Source organism: Macrobrachium nipponense, chromosome 20 (genome assembly GCF_015104395.2).
Source record: "Macrobrachium nipponense isolate FS-2020 chromosome 20, ASM1510439v2, whole genome shotgun sequence".
Classification (NCBI taxonomy): Eukaryota; Metazoa; Arthropoda; class Malacostraca; order Decapoda; family Palaemonidae; genus Macrobrachium; species Macrobrachium nipponense.
This window is the reverse complement of record NC_061089.1, coordinates 1,048,838-1,072,381: the sequence shown is the minus strand read 5'-3', so window position 1 is coordinate 1,072,381 and position 23,544 is coordinate 1,048,838. Positions and strand designations below refer to the sequence as shown.

General features: G+C 30.1%; 1 protein-coding gene across 2 annotated transcripts in view; it reads right to left on the bottom strand.

Moving 5' to 3' along the window:
* Nucleotides 1-23,544, bottom strand: part of LOC135221461 (venom phosphodiesterase 2-like) — a 128,645-nt gene that overhangs the window by 30,873 nt on the left and 74,228 nt on the right. For both annotated transcript variants that reach the window (XM_064259215.1, XM_064259221.1), the window contains exons 4-5: nucleotides 13,606-13,749; nucleotides 13,219-13,329 (exon numbers count right to left, since the gene is read on the bottom strand). In XM_064259215.1, the coding sequence (XP_064115285.1) occupies nucleotides 13,219-13,329; nucleotides 13,606-13,749 (255 nt within the window). The remainder of the gene's footprint in view (nucleotides 1-13,218; nucleotides 13,330-13,605; nucleotides 13,750-23,544) is intronic.

Sequence of the window (23,544 nt, the reverse complement as noted above, 5' to 3'; positions counted from 1 at the left end):
ATATCTAATAATATATAAAAATAAAAATAAGTAAATAAATACAAATAAAGGAATATAAATAATAAATAAATAATCATTATAAAAAGATAAAATAAATAAAGAAATAAATAAAATAGATGAATAAAAAAAAATGAAAACAAAATAAGTAAACAAGTAAAAAAATGAAATAAAGTAAAATAATAGAAATAAATAAAAAATTAAAAAATAAAAAAAGTAAAAAACAAAGAAAAATAATAAATAACCCCAAAGTGAAAATTAAATGAAAAAAAAAATAAAAATAAAAAAAATAAATAAAAATAAATAATTAATTAAATACAAATAAATAAAAATAAAGAAATAATAAATAAATAAATAAAAAATAAAAATTAAACAATCTAAAATAAATAAAAATTTGAAATAAATAAATAAATAAAAATAAAAATAAATAATTAGAATAAATAAATTTAAAAATAAATAAAAAAATTGTTATAAATAAAGTAAAAGAAAAAATAAGATACAATAAATAAATAAACAAAGAAATAAAGAATAAAAACAAAAATAAAGAAAAAATAAAGTAAATCAAATGACATAAAGATAAAATAACATGGAATAAAATAATAAATGAAAAAAATGAATAAAAAAAATAAATGAAAAGTAAAAGTAAATAAAACAACAAATTGAAAAATAAATAAAGATGATATAAATAAAAAATAAACGCAATTAAAATCTTAACACAAATACATAAATGAAAATAAATAACTAACTAAATAAATAAAAATAGTCTGAATATATAAATAAAAATTTAGAAATAAATCCAATAATAAATATAATTAGAGAATAATAATATATTTTATAAATAAAAAAGATAATGATAAAAAAAGTAAATAATAAAAAAATAATGAATAAATAATAAATAAATAAATAGATAAATAAATAAATATATAAAGTGAAAAAATAAAATATATAAATAGATAAATAAACAACGAATAATTATATAAATAAGAATAAATTAGTAAGTAAAAATAAATAAATAAACCAATAAGTATATAAATAAAATTTAATGAATAAAAGTAAATAAATAAACAAATAAAAATAAATAAATAAATGAATGAATAAACAAATAAAATAAATTAATAAATAAAAAATAATAAAAATAATAAATGTTATAACTACATAATTAAATAGAAAAATTAATGCTATAAATAAATAAAAAAAATAAATAAATAAAAAAAGTTGATAAATAAACAAAAATAAATAAATAAATAAAAGTTAATAAATAAATAAGAATAAATAAATAATAAATAATAAAAATAAAAATAAATAAATAAATAGATAAAATATATAAGTAAAGAATAAATAAAAATGAAAAATAAATAAATAAAAAATAAAATAAATATACAATAAATGCATATAAATAAGTATAGATAAATAAATAAATAAATGAAAATAAATTAAAAATAAATAATAATAGATAATAAATAAATAATAATAAGAAAATAAATGAACAAATAACTAGAAATAAATAAATAAATAAATAAAATAATAATAAAAATAATATACAAATAAAGAAAGATAAATAAAATAAGTAAATAAAAAATAAGTAAATAAATAAAATAAATAAATGAATAAAAATAAGCAAATTAATATAAATAAAAAAGATAATTAAAATAAATAAAAAAGAATTAAAATATATATATGAATGAATTAAAATTGAACAAATAAAAAATAAATAAACATAAATAACTAAAAATAATATAATTGAATTAATAAGCAAAAATTAATAAAAATAAATCATAATAAAAATAAATTCAAATAATAAATAAATAAAAAACAAAAATAAATAAATAAATAGATAAATAAAAATAAATGTATGAATAAGATAACTAAAAATATATAAATTGATAAAAATAAATGAATAAATAAGAAAGTAAATAAATGAAAACTAATAAAAAATAAAATAAATAAATAAAAAAAAATAAATAAAAATAAATAGATAAATAAAACTAGATAAATAGAATAAATAAATAAATAAATAAATAAAAATAAATAAGTAAATAAAATAAATAAATAAATAATAGCTAAGTAAAAAATAAGAAAATAAAAATAATAAAAATATTAAATAAGAATAGATAAATAAAAATAAATAGATAAATGAAAATAAAAGAAATTAAGAAATAAATAAAAATAAACGAAAGTAAATAAATTATCATAAAATAAATAAATATAAATAATAAAATAAGATAAATAGTAAAAAAGGAAAAAATAATAAAAATAAATATAAATATATATAGATAAATAAATAAATAAAAATGAATACATATTGATTAGGAAAAATAAAAAAAATTAGTAAAAATAAAAAAATAAATGGATGAATTAAAATAAATATATAAAAAAATCATTAAAAATGTATAAATAATAAAACAAAATAGATTAAATAAATATATAAAAAATAATTAAAAGATATATATAAATAAAAATACTAAAATAAAAAAAAATAATAAATAAAATAATAATATATTTAAAAATAAATAAATAAATAGATAAATAAAAATAAATAAACAAATATATAAAGATAAATAAATAAATAAAAATGAATAAATATTAATAAGTGAAAATAAAAATATTAAAAAAAAAAATAAATAAATAGATGAATTAAATAAATAAATAAGAAAATAATTAAAAATGTATAAATAAATAACCAAATATATATATATATATATATATATATATATATATATATATATATATATATAAATATATATTAAATAAATATATAAATAAAAAATAAAAAGATAATAAATAAATAAAGTATATTAAAATAATAAATAATTTAAAAATATGAATGTGTTTTTTAAAAACAAAAATAAATACAAAAATTAATTAAAATCAATAAATAATAAATGATAATGAATAAATAAATAAATAAATAAAAATAAATAAATACATAGAAATATATAAATAAATAAATGCATAAATAAATAAAGGTAAAAAATAAATAAGATAAATAAAAGTAAATAAATAAATAAAAATAAATAAATAGATAAATAAAACTAGATAATAAAAAAATAAAGAAATAAATAGATAAATGAAAATAAGAAATTAAGAAATAAATAAAAATAAACGAAAGTAAATAAAATTAATAAATAAATAAATAAAAAATAATAAAATAAAATAAATAAGTAAAAAAGGAAAAATATAAAAATAAATATAAATATATATATAGATAAATAAATAAATAAAAATGAATACATATTAATAAGTAAAAATAAAAAAATTAGTAAAAATGAAAAAAAATAAATGGATGAATTAAAATAAATATATAAAAAAATCATTAAAAATGTATAAATAAATAAAACAAAATAGATTAATAAATATAAAAAATAATCAAAAGAATATATAATAAAAATACTAAAATAAAAAATAATATATTTAAAAATAAATAAATAAATAGATAAATAAAAATAAATAAACAAATATATAAAGATAAATAAATAAATAAAAATGAATAAATATTAATAAGTGAAAATAAAAATATTAAATAAAAATAAAAAAAAATAAATAGATGAATTAAAATAAATAAATAAGAAAATAATTAAAAATGTATAAATAATAAAACCAAAGTAAAATAAATAAATATATATTATATATATATATATATATATATATATATATATATATATATAAATGTATATAAAAAACTAAAATAAATATATAAATAAAAAATAAAAGATAATAAATAAATAAAAGTATATTAAAAAATAAATAAATTAATTTAAAAATATAAATGTTTTTAAAAACAAAAATAAATACAAAAATTAATAAAAATCAATAAATAATAAATGATAATGAATAAATAAATAAATAAATAAAATAAATAAATACATAGAAATATATAAATAAATAATGCCATAAATAAATAAAGGTAAAAATAAATAAAGATAAATAAAAAGTAAATAAATAAATAAAAATAAAAATAATAAATAGATAAATAAAACTTGATAAATAAAAATAAAGAAATAAAATAAATGAATGAAATAAATAAATAAATAAATATATAAAAATAAGAATTAAAATAATAAAAATATATAGATAAATAAATAGATAAATAAACATGGATAAAAATGAGTAAAAATCAAATGGATAAATGATAATAAATAAAAATAAAGAGATAACTAAAAAATAAATGAAAGTAAATAATTCATAAAAATCAATAAATAAAAAAAATAATAAAATAAATAAATAAATAAGTAAAAAATGAAAAATAATAGAAATAAATAAAATATAAAGATAAATAAATAAATAAATAAAAGGAAATAAATATAATAAGTAAAAATAAAAAAATTTAAAAATAAAAATTACAAAAATAAATAGATGAATTTGAAAAAAAAGTATAAATAAATAAAACGAAATAAAATAAATGAATGTGTAAAAATTAATTTTAATAAAAATTTATTTTGAATAAAAATAAAATATAAAAAATATTAAATAGATAAAAAAAAATATCTAAAAATAAATAAATAAATAAAATAAAAAAATTATAAAAGAAATAAGTAATAAATAAAAAATTGATAAAAAGCAATAGAAAATAAATAACAATGAATGAATGAATAATTGAATAAATAAATAAATAAATAAATAAATAAATAGAAATAAATAAATACATAGAAAAATTTATAAATAAATAAATGTATAAATAAATAAAAAATAAATAAATAAATAATAAACAACAAATAAATAAAGATATATAAATAAATAAAGAAATATATAAAACATAAATAAAAATAAATAATTAAAGAAATAAATAAAGGAAAATGAATAAAAATAGATGAATAAAAACGAATAACAATAGATTACTAAAGATAAAGAAAAATAAATAAATAAATAAATAAATATATAAAAACAAATAAATAAAGAAAAAAACAAAGAAATATAATTTTATATAGATGAAAATATGTAAATAAATAGATTATATAAATAAATAAATATAAATGAATAAATACAAATAAGTAAAAAATAAAAATAATAGAAATAAAAATAAATAAATAAATAAAAATAAATTAGTAGCTAAATAAATAAATAAGTAGCTAAATAAACATTCATAAAAACTGATAAAAATTTAAATAAATAAATAAGTAAATAAAATGAAATGAACGAAAATATATAAGCAAATAAATAAAAAATAAATAAGTAAAAAACAAATAATACATAAATAAAATTAAGTAAATAAATGAACACATACAAATGAATAATTTTTATAAATAAATTAATACATAAAATAAATAAGTAATAATAAAAAATATATAAAAATAAATAAATAAATAAATAAATAAAAAATAGATAATTAAAAAATGAATAAAAATATATAGAATGACAATAAAGAAACAAAAATAAATATATAGTCGAAATAAATTATTAAAAGTAAATAAATATTAAAAATAAATAAATAAATATAAATAAATAAATAAATAGATATGTAATTAAATAAATAAAAATAAGTAAATAAATAGAAATCAATAAAAAAGCAAAAATTAATAAATTAAAACAAATAAATAAGTAAATGAAAATAAACAAACAAATAAATAAATGAATATAAATAAATAAATATATACAAAATAAAATAAAAGGATAAAAATAAATATATGAATAAATAAATAAAAATAAATGAATAAATAAATTGATAAATTAATCATTATATAGAAATAGATAAATAACAAAATAAAAATAAACAAATAAATAAAAATAAATAAGTAAATAAAAATGAATATAAAAATTTAAATAAAATAAATAAATAAATAAATAACTAAATGAAAATAAATAAATAAAATAAATAAACAAATATATAAAGATAAAAATTAAATAACAAATAAAGACAAATAAATACATAAATAAAAATAATTGAATATATACATAAATATAAATGAATAAATCAAATAAATAGATAAATAGATAAATAAAAATATATAAATAAATAATTAAATAAATAAATAAAAATATATTAATGAATAAATAAATAAATGAATAAAAATATATAAATGAATAAATAAATAAATATAAATAGATAATAAACAGAAATAAATAAACAGAAGTAAAATAAAAAAAATAATGAATGAATAAATAATATAATTAAAGATAAATAAAATAAATAAAATAAACTAAATAAATAAATAAATAAATAAATGGTAGATAAAAATCAATGAATAAATAAAAAAAGTAAAAATAAATAAATAAATATCGATAATAATATAATTTATATATAGAAATAAATGAAAATAAACGAATAAATAAATAATAATAAACAGGACCAACCTTTCCAATGGAGCCTGGGACTCTAACCATATAAACTATATCTTCCTTAAGGCAACGATGAAGTGGTTTAAGACAATTAACAGAACCAACATCGGCTTAGCATTGACCCGAGGCTGGTATCACCTAAGGGCATATCTCCCATTATATATTTCGCCAACGTAACTTCTGTCATTCACTACTCGATAAGGATGGGAGTCGGTCCACCAAAATATAGTCCTTAGCTTTAAACCAGAGTGTTTTAATGGGCAATTTAAACTTGAGACATATCCTGATTTAACAGAAGAATATATATATATATATATATATATATATATATATATATATATATATATATATACATATATATGTATATAATATTCATTCTCCTATTTCACAATTAAAGTAAACTGAAGCCGAGGAAGTACCTTGCTTACGAACTCATTTGCCAGGCTCTTTCTCTCTCTCTCTCTCTCAAACTCTAACCCATTTTCTCTGTTCTCCTGATTTGCGTCTGTCTCTTATACGAGAGAAGACAGACACGTGTATGCTGTAGGCAAAAACAGAGACTATAAATTCAGGTGGAAGAGAAATTTCTGCCTCATTCAGTTTCCAGCCAGACTAGAGTCCAGAGATCTGCAATGGCATCCACCCCCACCCCACCTCCTCTTCACTCCTCTGTTTTTCATGGTGTATGCACAAGTACGCTAATTCCACCATAGTGCAATACCCAGATACGTCCTGCCATCAAAGAAGTGGATTCCAATTCACATGGAAAAGATAGAGTGAAGAGTTCAGTGCACAGTCAGTTTTTTTTCTCTAGATTTCCTTCCTGTGCCACATGCAAGCTTATTTCGTATCGTTCCTTTGTCCTTGCCCCACAACCTCGTACTTCCCTTTGTTCAGACGAAGTTACTATTGCTTTAAAGGTGCTGTGGTCCCGTTGCACATAATTTTATTGCTTGTTTTATTGCTTGAAGGATCACCTTCACTAGCATCCGCTAAGAACATTATTAGGGGAAATAATGTAACTGGTATCTGTGTTCACTCCCTCTGTCTGACTACCGTAAGTAATTCAGTTATTTCTTTGGTATTTGAGGAAGTCTGTAACATAAGAGTTATATTAGCAGATTGGCAAAATGCTTAGCGGCCTCAGTACATGAAATCCCTCACTCACTTCGTGTATCGCACGTGATATTTATAGAACCATACTCGTTCCAGATTTCTACAGGAATTTTCTTGCTGTGTGGACGTAAGAATTCCCTTCCAACTGCTCGGGTCCTACACGTGACCAGTGGTCCGACCAAGTGTTCCTGCAATCAGCCTTACCTATAAGGACCCTGAGAGTCCCAGCAACCCTACGGTGTTCGGTGAACTATCTAAAATGTGTAAATATATTCTCTGTTGAACTAGAAATCCTAGAGTTTTCCTTTAATTTTTTCCCATACTCTATAACGGCCTTCAGTCCATAGAGTTTTTTTTTTCTTTCTGTTTGAAGTTAGACGTCTTCAAGGCTTTTTCCCTGAATCCAAGTCAAAATCATTCCTCGTTGTGCAACTACTGATCTTTCCTTAGAATTTGTGAAGTTGTAAATGTAAATAGAGTGTATTAACGATTATCGGCGATTAGCAAACGCTAAAGCTGGTTTCATAAGAGAAAACGGACCTGATCCTCGACCAGCAAGCTCAAGTGAGCGTAGGAGAATTCCACACAGCAGGTAAGATATTTGTTATTTGAATTAGGTGACTATTATTACGGGTAAAATAAAATTCTGGCTGCTTCTTTTTTAGTTAAAGGTAGAACCAGCGTAGGAGCGTGCATACTAACATTTAGCTTACAAGAGAGATTAGTAACTAACAGGCAGATAGGAAGCATAATTAGTTCAAGTGAATCAGGCCCAGATTCTCTGTATTCATGACACAAATTTTACAATTAGCTAGGTGCGGGCGAAAGGATTTTTTTCCTTATCCTTGTGTATCTTTCTCTCTCACTGCTACTACGCGAGAAACCGTAGCAGAATAGGCAAAGAATTAGGCAAGCCTCATCCCTCGGGGCAAAGAAAGAACACCAGTACCTATTTTGGAAGAATGTTGCTTTGATAAATTCGGTAATATAAAAGTAAGAATATTACTCCCTTTGTAATACCATAAAGTAAAAGTAAAAAATACATTTGCAGTAAATCGCGACACGAAGCGAGAAAGAACGTTAAAGGCAAACGGTATGTTTTGATTTGCGGTCACTGAACCCAGATGCTCATACATCCGAGAAGATGTCTTTTTAGCCCGGAAATTAAACCGTGCCAATCAGCTGCAAATGTATTTTAACCCAGGCCTAAAGGAGTAATTTGCTTGTTTGTGTGAACGCTGTTTCCTTCCAATGTAAGAAGCTCAAGACAACAAGGCAAGGTAAAAAAGGGAAATTAATCACGTATTGGGGAGTTTAGTCAAAAACTACGGACCACCAGGTGATGCAGAGTTTCTTTACAGGTTACCAGACAAGGAGGCAACATAAAGAATAATGTATACAATCCTTTGTAAGGTGTAAAAGAAGTTCTTATACTGCCGTATTTCAATCCAGTCCTTTTTCTAACGACGAGAATCCTGTCCTTGCCTGTCGTCTCCTCAATGGGAGGCCTGTTGGCGTGCCTAAGTTTATGAGTCCGAGAAGATCTGTAGGAACTCACAAATAAACAAGTAATGGTTATTTACATTTTTATTATTACTGTGGGATAAAAGTATTTTGAAAGAAACAAACCTAATCCCATTTTTATCATTATCCACTCAATGCTAGCCGTATTCTGGCTGGTAGACCACTAAGCAAAACATAGTTTTAAAAAGTAGCTTTGAGATATACGTTCCATTGAAAACCCCACATAATTGAAATAATTAGTTGCATCTCTGTGACGCCAGTTTGAATGCGCATTTTTATTATGCGCATTTTACAGTTCGTTTGACTGCTTCTTATTTTTACAGTCTGTTTGATTGCTTTTGTATTTTGATAGTCCGTGCGGCCTGTATCTTTCGCCCTCGTGATGAACAAATTTGCATTTTTTTATTATATGCGTCTCTAGTTCGTTGTGTTTGTTTCTTTTATTACAGTCTGTTTGACTGTCATTTGTGCAGTCTTCGTAACAGCACATTCCGACATCTTTTCTGATGATCGATTCCAATTCTTGGAATCCAATCCCAGTCCTTTGCAGAAAAATCTATAATCCTTGTCATAGGCTATCTTACATCCCAGAGATGATTCATGCCACCTTAGTGGATTCTAAATTGATCTCATTCCCGTTTTTTAAGGATATCATGCCCAGGCACAGTGCCTGGCCATTCCAGAGCCTAGACAAGGCCTTGTCCCAGAAATTCCAAGATATCTCGGTCCTCATACCACCTCCTTTTGAGGAGACAGTTGCCTACCAAGGCTTAGTGCTTGCAATTCCAAGGCCTAGTGCCTGTTCATTCTGGGACTTCCAGGTCTTCATCTCCATGCAGTGTCGCTTTTGGCAGTGCTAATCTATCCTTCCCACATCATCGTAAGTAGCTAAGCATCCAACCTTTGGCCCTGCAAACAAAATGACCACCTATGAAGAGGCCATCGCTGCCTATGAACAGATATCACGGCACGAGGGAGATCCTGCTGACCAAATGGCCACCTTTGTAAAGGATTGCGTAGATAGCTGGATTCATCGCCGACCTTGGCTCCAGTCCGACAGGAGAGCCCCTCCGGTATGGTTACCAATTGAGGAGCCTATTTTCACAGCCCTTCCCCAAAATAATTCTTAGCATTTCCTGGCCTCTGCTCTCGCCGACACCAACTGCAACCATTCCCTCATAAGAAAAGACCAGGTACCAGGCAAGGCAGCCATAAACTGTGCTAAAACAATCATTTATACAAGGATTGAGGAAGGTTAACATGCCCCACCAAAGTCAGATAAGTACCTTCGGAGAAGTGGATATCCCCCCTGAGGGCTATGACAAGGCTTAATATCTCGCCTCGAGTAGGCCCTGATTTTGATATTGAGTCCCCACCAAAGCTGACAACTGATTCAGAGATGCAGCCCCCGGGTTGGTCTCCTTCCAAGAGGTCCAAGCGAAAGTTCTGTATGGTGTGCTGCATAAGCGGGCACTCAGCGAATTCCACGTCGTGTCCAACGAGAGTCGCTTCTCCAGCAGCAGACCTTCCAGACCATCTCCAAACTCACTGATGGGACAAATGACTCCAAAGGTATATCGCGTCGCCTTCCCTGACAATGATTAGAGCTGGACTGAGTGGCCATTCGCCCCCCTGGCTGATATAGAAGCTCCAAGCTTTAGTGTAGACCAGAGGTTACTACCCGAGAATGCAATAATCAGTAAAGATATGAGGATGACTTTTTAGTGGGTCGATGGTGTCACTCGAACAATCCCCACCATTCCTCCTGCAGGTGAGGACGGCCGACATGGATGATGGCCAGGGTGGTTGAACACCTTCCCAGAGGAAGTGGCCGCATATTAGGCCGTGACTTGCTGACTGAATTCTTCCTAGGGACAGAATCACCTCCTACGGATGCGCCAGTACCTTGCCTGGAGTCAGTGCATCTGCCTGATCTGTTTAGAGCTTTGTCCCCCTTTGGTAGTTGAGCCCTTTTCGGATTCAGAGTCAGACCCCTTGAAAGGCCCACCCGAGTTGACTTCTGACACTAAGAGACTCCAACACTGTCTAACGTTGCATTTTTGGCCAGGCTACACGAGCGCTATTTTCGAAGCATTACTGAGTATCAAACAAATACGTTTAGTTTATTATGGATACTCTCCAAGTAGGATGTGTGACAGGCTGGTGCCTCAAAATCATTAGAGATTAGACATGCAAAGAAGAAAAATTGTAGTAAGGCAATGCGTTACAAGCGCTGAGCTAATAGCATCGACACCGAACCCACGTAACGCTAGTAACGTTCGTGTAGTCCAAGTTAGTGATTTTCCATTGAAAAGCATGGAAGATACCTCAATCTCTACAAGACAGCATCAGATGGCATTAGCAACGCGATGTTTTTACCGTTCGTGTATCCAGACCCCTAATCTGCAGCTTCTCCCGCCCTTCCCTCCATGGCAGTGTGTTGAATCCTTCGTTCGGAGTGATCATTCCCTTACTGTCAATCTTATTGTTTATGATTTTCCTAAACTTCATCAGCGCTTATGAAAAAATGATGGAAGGCAATGTCGGAAACAATTTTCAGAATAACATTACTTGTTAAGTAGTTATATAGAAATAGAGTGACAGCATGAGAATATATATATATATTATATATATATATATATATATATATATATATATATATATATATATATGCGGCACTATAATTTCAGAACTACTGGATTCCCTCACATTCTGGGAAATGATGTGTCCCAGCTTTAATAAAACTGACCCGAATTCGACAGGCATATTTATGGTTGAAGTGAAAAGTATTCATGTCACTGTTGGTTGTATGGTAGGTTATGTGTGCTTTCGATATTACTGGTGTGTGAGAGCGAATTCCACTTCGTGGTGATAAGCTACTCCTAATGACAGAGTCAGGTTCTTCTGTTGTGAACATTTTGACGAGGATCATTTACACCTGAAGAACTACGGACCACTAGGTGATGCAGTTTCTTTACAGGTTACCAGAGCAGGAGGCAACGTCAAAAATAATGTATACAATCCTATTTAAGCTGTAAAAGAAGTTCTTACGTTGCCGTATTTCAATCCAGTCCCTTTTCTAACGACAAGAATCCTGTACTTGCCTGGCGTCTCCTCATCGGGAGGCCTGTTGGCGTGCCAAAGTTTATGAGTCCGAGAAGATCTGTGGGAACTCGCAAAGCAAACAAGGGAGAGAATGCTGACACTGAGAGTACACAATATGGCAATGGGACTTTCAAATCGTGTACATGAGCATTACTGCGGTCACTGACGCCAAACTGGCAATGCAGAGCCATAAGGTCTTAGCTTTTTAGCTGTTCACTTCAGGGAAAGTGTTCATCACTGTCGAACTGTGGACGTCCACAGACTTCTGAGGCAATTCATAGCATCGTCACTGCGGCCCCATCCACCGTGCTGACTGCTAGAAGTTCGGATCTGAAAAGCTTGCTACTCATAAGATTTCGAAAAAGCTTCTCTATTGAATGGCACAGAAGTAACATGAAAAAGAATTCATAAAAATTAATCAGAAGCAATTCCGAAGCTTTAAGAGTACAATTATAAAAGGATGGTCTCATAATGGCGGAAAAACAATTCGAAAACGGGAATTTAACACTAAAACACAAAGCTAACTTGAGATATTTGGCAATAGTATGACCCAACTTTAATGCCACTTTCTCACCTAAAACTTTGAACTATTAAAAATGCGGGAGATCTGCTAAATCACATAATTCCGGTGAAACGACTTTAATGAGCGAGTCAGGAAACCGATGTCAGTTTCAGGAACTAAGCTTTGGAAAAATATGGTGTCTTGCCTTATGCAGTGGGAGATCTTGTCGAGAATTAGTGGGTCTCTTTGACCTTGAGGCATCAGTCGAATACCCTTGAAGGACAAATCATGAAATGAGGCTCAGGATTTATTTTTGACAAAAATTTACAAATCACATTCAGTAAAACCACCCTACGCAGCCATTTATGAAAGCAGTGAGGAAGGACACTCACCATCTACTAGTGATTTTTTCGTTACCCCTATAGAATAGTTACAAGTACTGAATATGAGATAATGAAAGGTTCGCGTATGAGAGACCAGATGTGTATGAAAATTATTCTTCGTAACTCATTCTGTCAAATGTTTGCTTGGAAAGGTCTATTGAAAATTTTCTTTGCATTTGAACTCAGCATTTGTTGCTATGTCCTGTTCACGGAAGTTACTGCAGCAAGTAATACTAAAATTTATGAAAAGAATAGTTTCCTTTCCTTCCGTCTGGCGAGGGTAGAAGAAGGGAAACGCAGACCGTTTATCGCACATACCTGATCGACACGCTGTTGGAAGGGGACAGATTTGTTGTAAGGGATCCAGTAATCTCCTGTGTTTCCGTCGGTCTCCGATCCTGGCCAGAAGAAAGTAGCCGATTTCTTACCCTGCAATGCGCACGAGAGTTAACAAGAGTTTTCATTTGATCCCTGTAGAGTATGACATCATATCTGATCATGGTCTTCATTTTTATCTTACTCATTCTAATATTTGTCACAACTATGGCGGGTTGACCCTGCGCTTCAATTTTCAAATGAATGAACTAGTGTAAAAAAAAAAATATGGAAAGACAGGTGATTATAAGAAACTAAGTGTTTTGTACAAATTCTGACTTATAACAAAACTTAAAAATCTTGACATTCAGAGAGGAGAATAGTAGTCACCTGTAGTCTCACTGTCTTCCAGATGGGTTCACCTCCCCAGAATCTCTGCTCGAAAAACTCACTTCTCCCACCTCTAAACTCAGCCTTCAAATCCGGGTCATAGAATTTGTTTGCAATGATTCCGTGGTACGGGGGATACAAACCCTGCAGACAAAAAATAGTTTGAAACAGTTTTCTGCTGACAGGTAAATGCAATGAATGTGTGTCCTAGTAAATTATATATATAATACATATAATTACAGGCAATGTAATAAGCTTGCATGTAATAATGTATGATTAGTGTATGACCTTGAAAAACATTTCAAATTTATGTGAGTTTGGAAGATATACATATATATATATATATATATATATATATATATATATATATATATGTGTGTGTGTGTGTGTGTGTGTGTGTGTGTGTGTGTGTATGTATGTATGTAATTATATACTATTTCGATACATGTGTCGTCAGCGACTACTCCGTATAAAGATGAAGTTGGTTTTTTATATTCTGCTTCCCTGATTATTCTTCATCCTTCATTCATAGCTTTGATTAGAAGTTGTGACTGGGTCGATGTTATGCTAATTAAAGTAAAAATTTTCTCAGAAATCATTAAATTCTTGTTTTTTTTCCATCTGGTGCTGTGGTCAAAATACGTTAAAATATTTACAAAACATGTTTCTAGAAGACTCAGGTGCGTGATCTCTTAAAATTAGAAATAACTGGCACAGGCAATTTTCATATATATATATATATATATATATATATATATATATATATATATATAATATATATATTATATATATATATATATATATTGTTACGAAGTGCCAAGTATCTGGTTACCATTCATCAATTGTTACCTCACAAAAGCCAGACACCTGAACCCTCATCACAGGTATTAAACGATCTGAATGCCCTCTAAAGGCAACAGTTATCCCCTTAACAACTTGCCCAATATTGTAGAAAATCAGACTAAGTTCATCAAAATAGGTGTGAGGTAATCTTGTAAGTAATTAAATTAATCAAAGGGCATCACTCCATCAACAACTTTAAAAGTCTAAGTATTTCCCTGATTTCAGAAGTCTAAGTACTTCCCTGGTTCTAAGTCACTTCAAATAAATTGAAGGAAAGCAGATCAATTACCACTCTATGTTTCTGCCTATCATAAATATAATCAAATGCAAATATACTTGGGTTAGAAATGAAATACTTATAAAAAATTTTAAATACAAAATTATTATTACTCGAAGTTTATAAGTGAATTCAATATCAGTATTAGGCAATAATTGAAATTTGAAATTAATTCACAAGTACTAAACAATAATAAAACTTGAAAGAATTCTAAGTAAATGCAAATTAATTCACAAGTGTTAAACTAATTAAATGTAAATTGTGCAATGATTAAGCAATGAAAATAACTAAGTCAATTAAATTGTGAATGCAAATGAAAATATAAAATAAAAAGGCACACTTCAATAAGAAAATGAACAAGTGCACAAACAATGGAACAAACACAAAACACAAAAAATTAGAAAGTGTAAAAGTGTAAATCTTTTTCACTCAAAACATTGTAACCATCAGTTTTACCAAACCTCGTAACCATCTGCTTATTTAGTTATTAGATAACCACTATTCCTATCAGTTATTAGTTTCCTTACCAAAATCATCATAACCATTAGATATTAGTTATTAGTTAACCACAGTTCCTATCCGTTATTAGTTGCAACTAATACAAATATAACACACTTTACCTTGGTATACCAACTTCTTTCTTTGCTGCAGGCTTGTTTCACTTTACCAAAAACCAGGCGCCATTACGAAACAATGATTGTTCAGATTCCACAAAAGCACTAAATAACACTAAATAAATTCTAAGAAATATCAAATCTGAAATTCACAAATTACGAGTGACCAGTTTACGTTACGTTAATATAATCTCAAGGATGTCGAGGGAGAGAGAGAGAGAGAGAGAGAGAGAGAGAGAGATCTGATCGCCTTGAGTATCTAGGATGTAATGAAATTCTCTTCCTTTGCGGAAACTGGACAGGGAAGATGACAAAACGTTTTGAGACAATAACTTTTCCAGAAACTTCGAAATCTTACGCAACTTCACATAAAAAAGTGTAATCTGCACGTGGTTTTGACAAAGATATACACTTATGAGACGATTCTGTTGAAAAAAAGACACGTACTCTACTCGATCGACACGAAGGAGAAGGCCTTATCTTACGTAATGACAGATTCCCAAAACACATATGAAGTTTTGAGCTCGCTTATCAAACGTGTTGACAGATTAGGAAAGCAAATGGATCTCGGAGACCCTCTAATCTCAGTGTTGACATAATAGGGAAACAATCGTAGTTTCGAATGGACAAAGAAAATCTCTCTCTTTTTACATTCTACATTATATATATATATATATTATTATATATATATATTATATATTATATATATATTCTTTTACAACATGTTATGCGAAATCTGAACACACATTTAAACATCCTATCTCTAAGCTATCTAGGAATCTGAAAAAATGTTGCCACAATTTCTACATAACATTTTATACAGCCTCAGAGGGGATATATGCATTTTAAAAGTAGCACTATATAATATATGTATATATATATATATATATATATAGTATATATATATATATAATAAAGATATATGCCACGAAGGAAAATAAACAACGGGGTATCCGCGAGACCTTTCGACGTTAAACGTCCTTTGACTAAGCAGAAACTTTATTTTATGGATTTATCACGATCCTAAACTTTCGTGATTCATTTATACATACATACTATATTATATATATATATATATATATTATATATATATCACATATATATATATATATATATATATATATATATATATATATATATATATTATATATATATATATATATATATATATACTATATATATATGTATCTATGTACGTATGAAAATTGCCTATGCCAGTTATTTCTAATTTTAAGAGATCACGCACCAGAATTTTCTAGTAACGTTGGGTTTTGTAAAAATTTTAACGTATTTTGACCACAGCACCAGCATGAACAAAAAACATTTATTAGGGCTGATTCATCTTAAATCATCTTAAATTCATCAATATGAAAATGAATAGAGTCCATGTTGCTAGTCCTCCTCACTGGTTTTCATTGTTTCTATTGTTCATCCCCCTCCTAGACGATCCCATAAATTCTTAATCCCCTCTCATCTACCAGCCTGGCCCCACTACCAGTGTCCGGATTACGGACTGCTCTAGGAGCAAGAGCTTGTGCTGGCATAAGGCCAGCTAAATCTAAAACAACAACAATAACAACAGTGTCCGGCCATGAGCCAGCCTGAAGTTCAGTAGCGTCTTTTCCGGATTTCCCTGACCCTAGCGGAAACTCATTCCTCAGCGCAGCCTCGCAAACCATGCCTGAGTTGGTCCTTGCAACTTGCAAGCCTCTCACTCCTTCAGCCACTTCATCTTCGGCTTCACAGTCCACAGAAAACAAGACTCTGGTTGGACGAACCTCTTCAAGAAGTCCTATCCAAGCTGGCACTGATGGCCATGCAACAAAACCTACCAGAACTAGTTGGCACCACCGCAGACCAGGTCACTGTAAACCACGTCCTAAACGTAAGCTCTATTACACTTAATATTTTCCATGTAACTGAAAATGCCACCTGCACTTTAACTAGTTGTCATTTTAACAGTGCTGAGCTAGCTTTCTGTGTGAATTTCAGTAGTTAATTTATGTCCACGAGTCAACAGTATTGTTTGGTCATGGTAAGACATTTATTCCACAGACAGTACATTGAAATAAAGGCAGACCCCTCAAACTTACTGTAAAAAAATGATACATGTAAGCATACCCTCGAGCCAAACTCTCCTTCAGAAATCAATGAGAGTAGCTATGGTGGTTATATATCATCATCAGTTAATTCTAGCTGCAAAGACAAGAATTTTGGAGGGAAGTCATTCATTAAGATATCAAAGGCCCTCTTGTACTGAACTTCCAACCTGAAAGGGCTGGAATGTCTGTTTCAAGGAGGAGCTGAAACATTTCTTCGGACTGATCATCTTAATTCATCTTATATTCATCAGTATGAAAATGAATAGAGCCCCTGTTACCAGGCTCCTTAAAGTCAGAGTGAGATGGTAGTCCTCCCATCTCAGCCAGACAGGAAATTCCATTCTTCGTTGTTTCCATTGTTCGTGCCCCTCCTAGATGATCCCATAAAATCGTAATTTTTGAGACTTCTTGTTATGTTTTTGACCTTTTTTCCTCTGGCTGGTTCATCCCTTTTCAGATAGGAACTGGTACGAACTGGAAGAAGTGGCCCAAAAGCAGTTTATAATGGCCGGATGAGGTCAAAGCTGACTGAGGAAATGATGGGGCAGAGCTGATAGGCGTCCTTAAGGTGCCAAAAGCCCACAGCCTTATAGAAAAAAACTCTTAACTTATGCATAATTGGCACTCGATGTAACTGTATATTGTGCTCTCGATCGTAGAGAGGAGTTCAAAATCTTGTGTTGCTGCAAATTCTGCTGTTTCCAAATCAAGAGCTCTTTCCTGTGTCATATCATACAGTTATTTGTAGACTTTAATTGACTACAGATAAAATGTATCATTAATCTATCCACTGCATTTATTTTACCATAATCGTATATATATGTATTAATGAAGACCCTGGGTTTCAATTCTGTTTCCCCCAGTGAGCATGTATTTACTTTAATTTACACTTCGGTACCGGAGTATTCCAGTTGCGCTTCAGTTAAACAGGCGAGACTATATTTTTAGCAGTGCTATCAGTAAACACACACATACATACACACACACATATACATAATATATATACTATATACATATATATATATATATATATATATATATATATATATATATATATATATATATATATATATATATATATATATATAGTAATCAAGTCAGCAAGCTATATAGACTTGGGGAGATTCCATAGTACAAATGACGAAAGGCCAAGTTTATTAACAAAAAAAATTTTGCACTCATGACTCAGTGCATCACTAGTCTGTGAAAAATAAAAGACAAAATGAAATACATTATTAGCATAAAAGAAGTTCACAGTGCAATTAAGATTTACAAGTTCAAACAGTAAAAAGTAAAAGCATAAAAAGGAAATAAAACAGTAAACAAAAAAAAAGAGACTACCAAAACACCAACCGTCCATAAGCAGGAGAGAAGAGGGAATGACATACAATGGAGTCCAAGACCAGACGACAACTATGCCAGATACAAACTTGCTGAAGAAGTATTACTGTTGGGAGAGGGTACCGTCTTTTAATTTATAACGATTCTAAAGTTAAGTGGTCTTGGTCCCTTACATAACCAATCATTGAGAAGTGCTGTTTCAAGACTTCGGTTTTACATATTGCGGCATGATTTTTTAAATTAGAGAATTCTGGCTGTTGCAATCTTTGGCCAGTGCGAAAGCCGAAACCCAAATGGCTGCAATATCTGACCTGCAGTAACCTCCGCGTCGATCCAACGTAAGAGCCCGGACATCCAGGGTATATGAATTTATAAACCACATTGGATCGCATGAAGGACTGCAAGCGATCTTTGAAATAAAAAATTATCCTATTGTACACGGGTTCTTGGAGATAAGTTTGACTTTAAGACAGGGAATTTCCTGTTCGATTGTTCGAGTGAGATTTAAGGCAAAATTGGAGTCAGACATATATGGGATTGAGACAATAATTTTTTTGGTAACATCAAAGTTGACAGTTGGAGGTTGTAAAAATTGTGTTAATAACTTATTACTGATTTTATGAACTATATCTTGTGGATAGGAGTTTGGCAAATGTTTCACAAAAAAATAGTCTTTTTATTGAACTTTTTCAAGATCATGCCTATGGTTTCATCAACTGGGACATTTGTAAACACGGATTCTATGTCTAACAAGGCGATGATTCATGTTCCTGAGGAGTCCCAAATTTCTTCAAGGAACCCCGCTGATGAACACAGGTTAGAGCAGCTTGGGACATAGGGTGTAAAAATTTGGTTTAGGCTTTGGGCCAAGGTGTAAACATATTTTGACAGCGCCATACAGATATCCCAGGTTGTATGATGGGTGGGAGATGTACGGCACTTGTCAGGATGTCATCCAATTTTTTTGTTATGGTGCTCTGCCATTGAAATGTGATGTGTTCTTTTGCTTTCAACTCCTTTGCTGTCGCCTTCAATTCACCGGAGAAGATACCGCTGCTGTAAGTTCCCCATTCTGTGAGAGCTTTGGCAAGTAGAAAGGGTGGTAGGGAGTCGGTGGTTCTATTACAGCTTTCGTCCAGCTATATGGAGTTCAATAGTAGTAGTTTGATCTCTAGCCTCTTCTCATGTGGCTTGGATTTGGAGATGAAATGGCAGTTGAGTCCAAGTTTTAATGAAGCATCTTGATGTGAAGTTGGTCCATAGCTGGTGAGGTTGATGTAGTCCTGAGATTGCTGCGGTATACGGAGCTTACCTCCATTGAGGGATATCAGCTTTTGAATGATGCTCCGCATTTGCAGGTCATCTTCAGGAACTGGGTCTTCTTTGGATTTATTGTCATCTTCAGGAACTGGGTCTTCTTCGGATTTATTGTCATCTTCTTCTGGGTTATCATTATCTTCGGGGTTGTCGTCATCTTCGGTGATGCATAATGAAACCATCTCCCATGACGGAATTATCCAAAACAAGAGGATAATTGCGAGACTCCAGATCAGAGACGTCTCCGTCTGTTAGAGGCCCTCCTCATTCAATGGGAAAAGCCCTCTTTAAATAACACCCGAGAGGTACTTTTCCTCCTCACAAACCTCCTATACCAAATTGAAATGCCAGAACAAAAGACAATAGCAACCCAGTCATAACTGCTCATGCAACTTCCAACAGCCAATAAGAACTCAGCCCACTGTAATGTCACACAACGTCACGCACTGCCCAGTGACGACACAGTCCAGCTCAGCCGGTTTGCAAGGTTGCGGCAGCAAGAGCTTCAACTATAGAAAGCAGCTGAAAGGCAACTTCCAGCCACCAATAGCAGTGGAGCATTGCACCCCCGACCAATGAAAATTCAGCTCACAGGACCTCCTGCTAGTCTCCCAACTATAAATATGGTAGAACATGAATCCAACATCAATGATCAGTGGAGTTGCAGCCCAGCAATTGAAGAGAACGGATGTGTGCAGCGGAGTTCCTGAGAGGCAGCCGTGCCAGCGCCCTGGATAACCAAACCATATCCTAAACCTAGTACCTAATAAAACCCTGATCCTATATCCTTGTCCAAATAGGCATAGCAATTCCTTCCCTGCTTTGCTATAAATCGCCGTTGTATCTGAAATTTCGATCTCTGGGAGAATCTGCCACCGGCGGGATGGTCTGGTACCCCCTGGGATCCAGGGAGGTAGCTAAGGCACATTAGTTGGGGGGAACCCCCCCGGAAGTGAAAGTTCGTGAGCTTCAAATATGCTGTTCATCTCAGGCTTGATTGACACAGAGGTTAGGTTAGGCTATTGCACCCAAAACCCCCGATCCCCATGGGTCCCGCCCCCAAGCTTGTTGGGTGGTTATAGAATAAAGGGTTACTTCCTATTTTACTGACCAAGGTTTTTTCAATTTTTTTTTTTTTTTTTTTTTTTTTTGCATAGATAAACCAAACAAAAGGTTGGTAACTTGGTGATTCTTACTAGGCTATTAAGGCTGTGCAAGCTTATAAAAAAATAGACAGCTAAAGTTAAGACAGAGTGCCAGAAATTGGAAGCTCAAGTACCGGAGGACAATTTTCATTTTCCAGTATCTCCTAATTTCAAGGACATTTGAGGTGCTGGAGGGTCTGCCCCACTTGAATTTATTAGAAAAATAAGTAAAATAACATAAAAAAGCTGTCTTTTTAAATGACATAATTCTGAAATTGTGAATTTCCAGGGGACATCTCAAAATCTCTCATTTTCAGCACTGAGTTAAGGAGAATACCTAGGGGGTAAGGGTAAAGAATATGGGATCCTCCTCAATTTCTTTATCTAGAACTATGTATAGTCTAACTTAGTATTTGGCTTACTTAACCTAACCTTCGTAAATTTACAATAAATTAGCTTTTTAATGATAGTTAATGATAGTTAGATTAAGTAATATTAGGTTAGGTTGTATGTATTTATTTACATTAATGGTCAGTGGATCCCACATTCTTAACCCTTACCGATAGTGTATAGAATGCGTAGATACTAGGCTTGTCATTAAGTGAGGAAATGTCAAATAAATAGAATAATTTTGTTTAAAGTTGCCTCCAGTCCAAGTAATGCTTAATTGACAGAGGTTAGATTAAGCGTTATAAGTTAGCCTAGTATACAAAATGTAATTTTTTTCCCCTTTTTACACTAGCCAAACCTATAATGCTTAACCTAACCTCTGCGTCTGTAAAGCATTATTTGGCCACTAAATAGCCTAACCTATAATGCTTAATCTAACCTCCACTTTAAACATCATTATTTTCATTATTAGACATTTCCTCCCTTAATGACTCTTATCTATGCATTCTATGCATTATTCTCCTTAATTCTAGACTCTACTTTTTTATAAGCTCGTGGCTCCAATAGTAACAATTACCCAAAAGTTTTTTTTTTATTATTTTTTTTATGGAAAAAATAAAATAAAATAAAATAAGGCGTGGAGTGTTCCCTAGAGTTAGCCTTTCATTGCTGGAGGACCTCTAGCATTGACAGAAAAGTAATGGATGAGAAAGGGGTTGGTTCTAGTACCAAATAATTTTTTTTTCAAACTCATTGTAGGTTTCAATGCTGTGATAATATTTACTTTACATTATTTTGAAATATGATAAAGCACTGTATTTGTAAAACCAATGTAAAAAAAACGAATAAATAATTCAGACCTGTAAATCTACGGTAGCAGCAAATCAGCGTTAGTCTTACAAACTCGCCTGGGCTATTGCCTTTTGCATGGTTCAGGATAAAATGAATGAGATACAGCTTTATGTTTTTCTCAGGGTCTGCAAGTTCATTATCTTGTTACAGTATAATGGACTGAGTAGTGAGTGACCAGAACAGTTAATTTATTATATCTTGTGGAAATTTCAAAGCCCTACCCTACAGTACTGGTATATTCATGTATATTATTTTTTGTAATCAGTTGTTACTAAGGTGCAATTAACTTGAATTAAATATTTGCAAAATCAGCTTCAAAACACTGTAGGCTACAGTAACACATACAAAGCCTAATGTGAGAGAAAGGGAAAACTACATCTATATAACTTTTTCAGGATAGACATCAGCCTAAAGGCAAACACACCATATCTCTACCTAGAAAATGGGACATACGATGCGACTTGAATTGTTTATGGAAGTTGGGGCATGGCTGAATTGTGTCACGGCATCTGGTTGAAAAGGTGGAGCTGTATCACAGTCAGTTTTTGGTAGCTATTACCGCTTCAGTGAAAATTATGAGGAAGAAATCAGTGATTCCACAGAGGAAGGGAGGTGGACGTGTGTCCAATTTTTTTTTTTTTTTTAATATATGTGTCTACATATTGGCATATTTTATAAGGTTTGTTTCATGTATAATTTCAGTGTTTGTACATGCATATATGTTACCAAAAGAAAAATAGAAATAAAATCAAAACAAATGGTTCATGATCTTGGTGGGATGATATACAGTGGTACCTCGAGATATAAAATTAATCCGTTCCGAGGCTGCCTTCATATCCATGAGTTTTTCGTATCTTGAACCGCATTTTACACGTAAAATGGCTAATCCATTCCAAGCCCTCCAAAAACACCCCAGTAAATTTCATAATAAAGCTAAATTGACCTATAAACAAATGAAATTCTACAACAATTTGGACCATTCATACCTAACTTAATACGTACTGCTAATATGGTAGCTACATAGTACCTGTAAATAAAGTGTATTAGTGTACATGGTA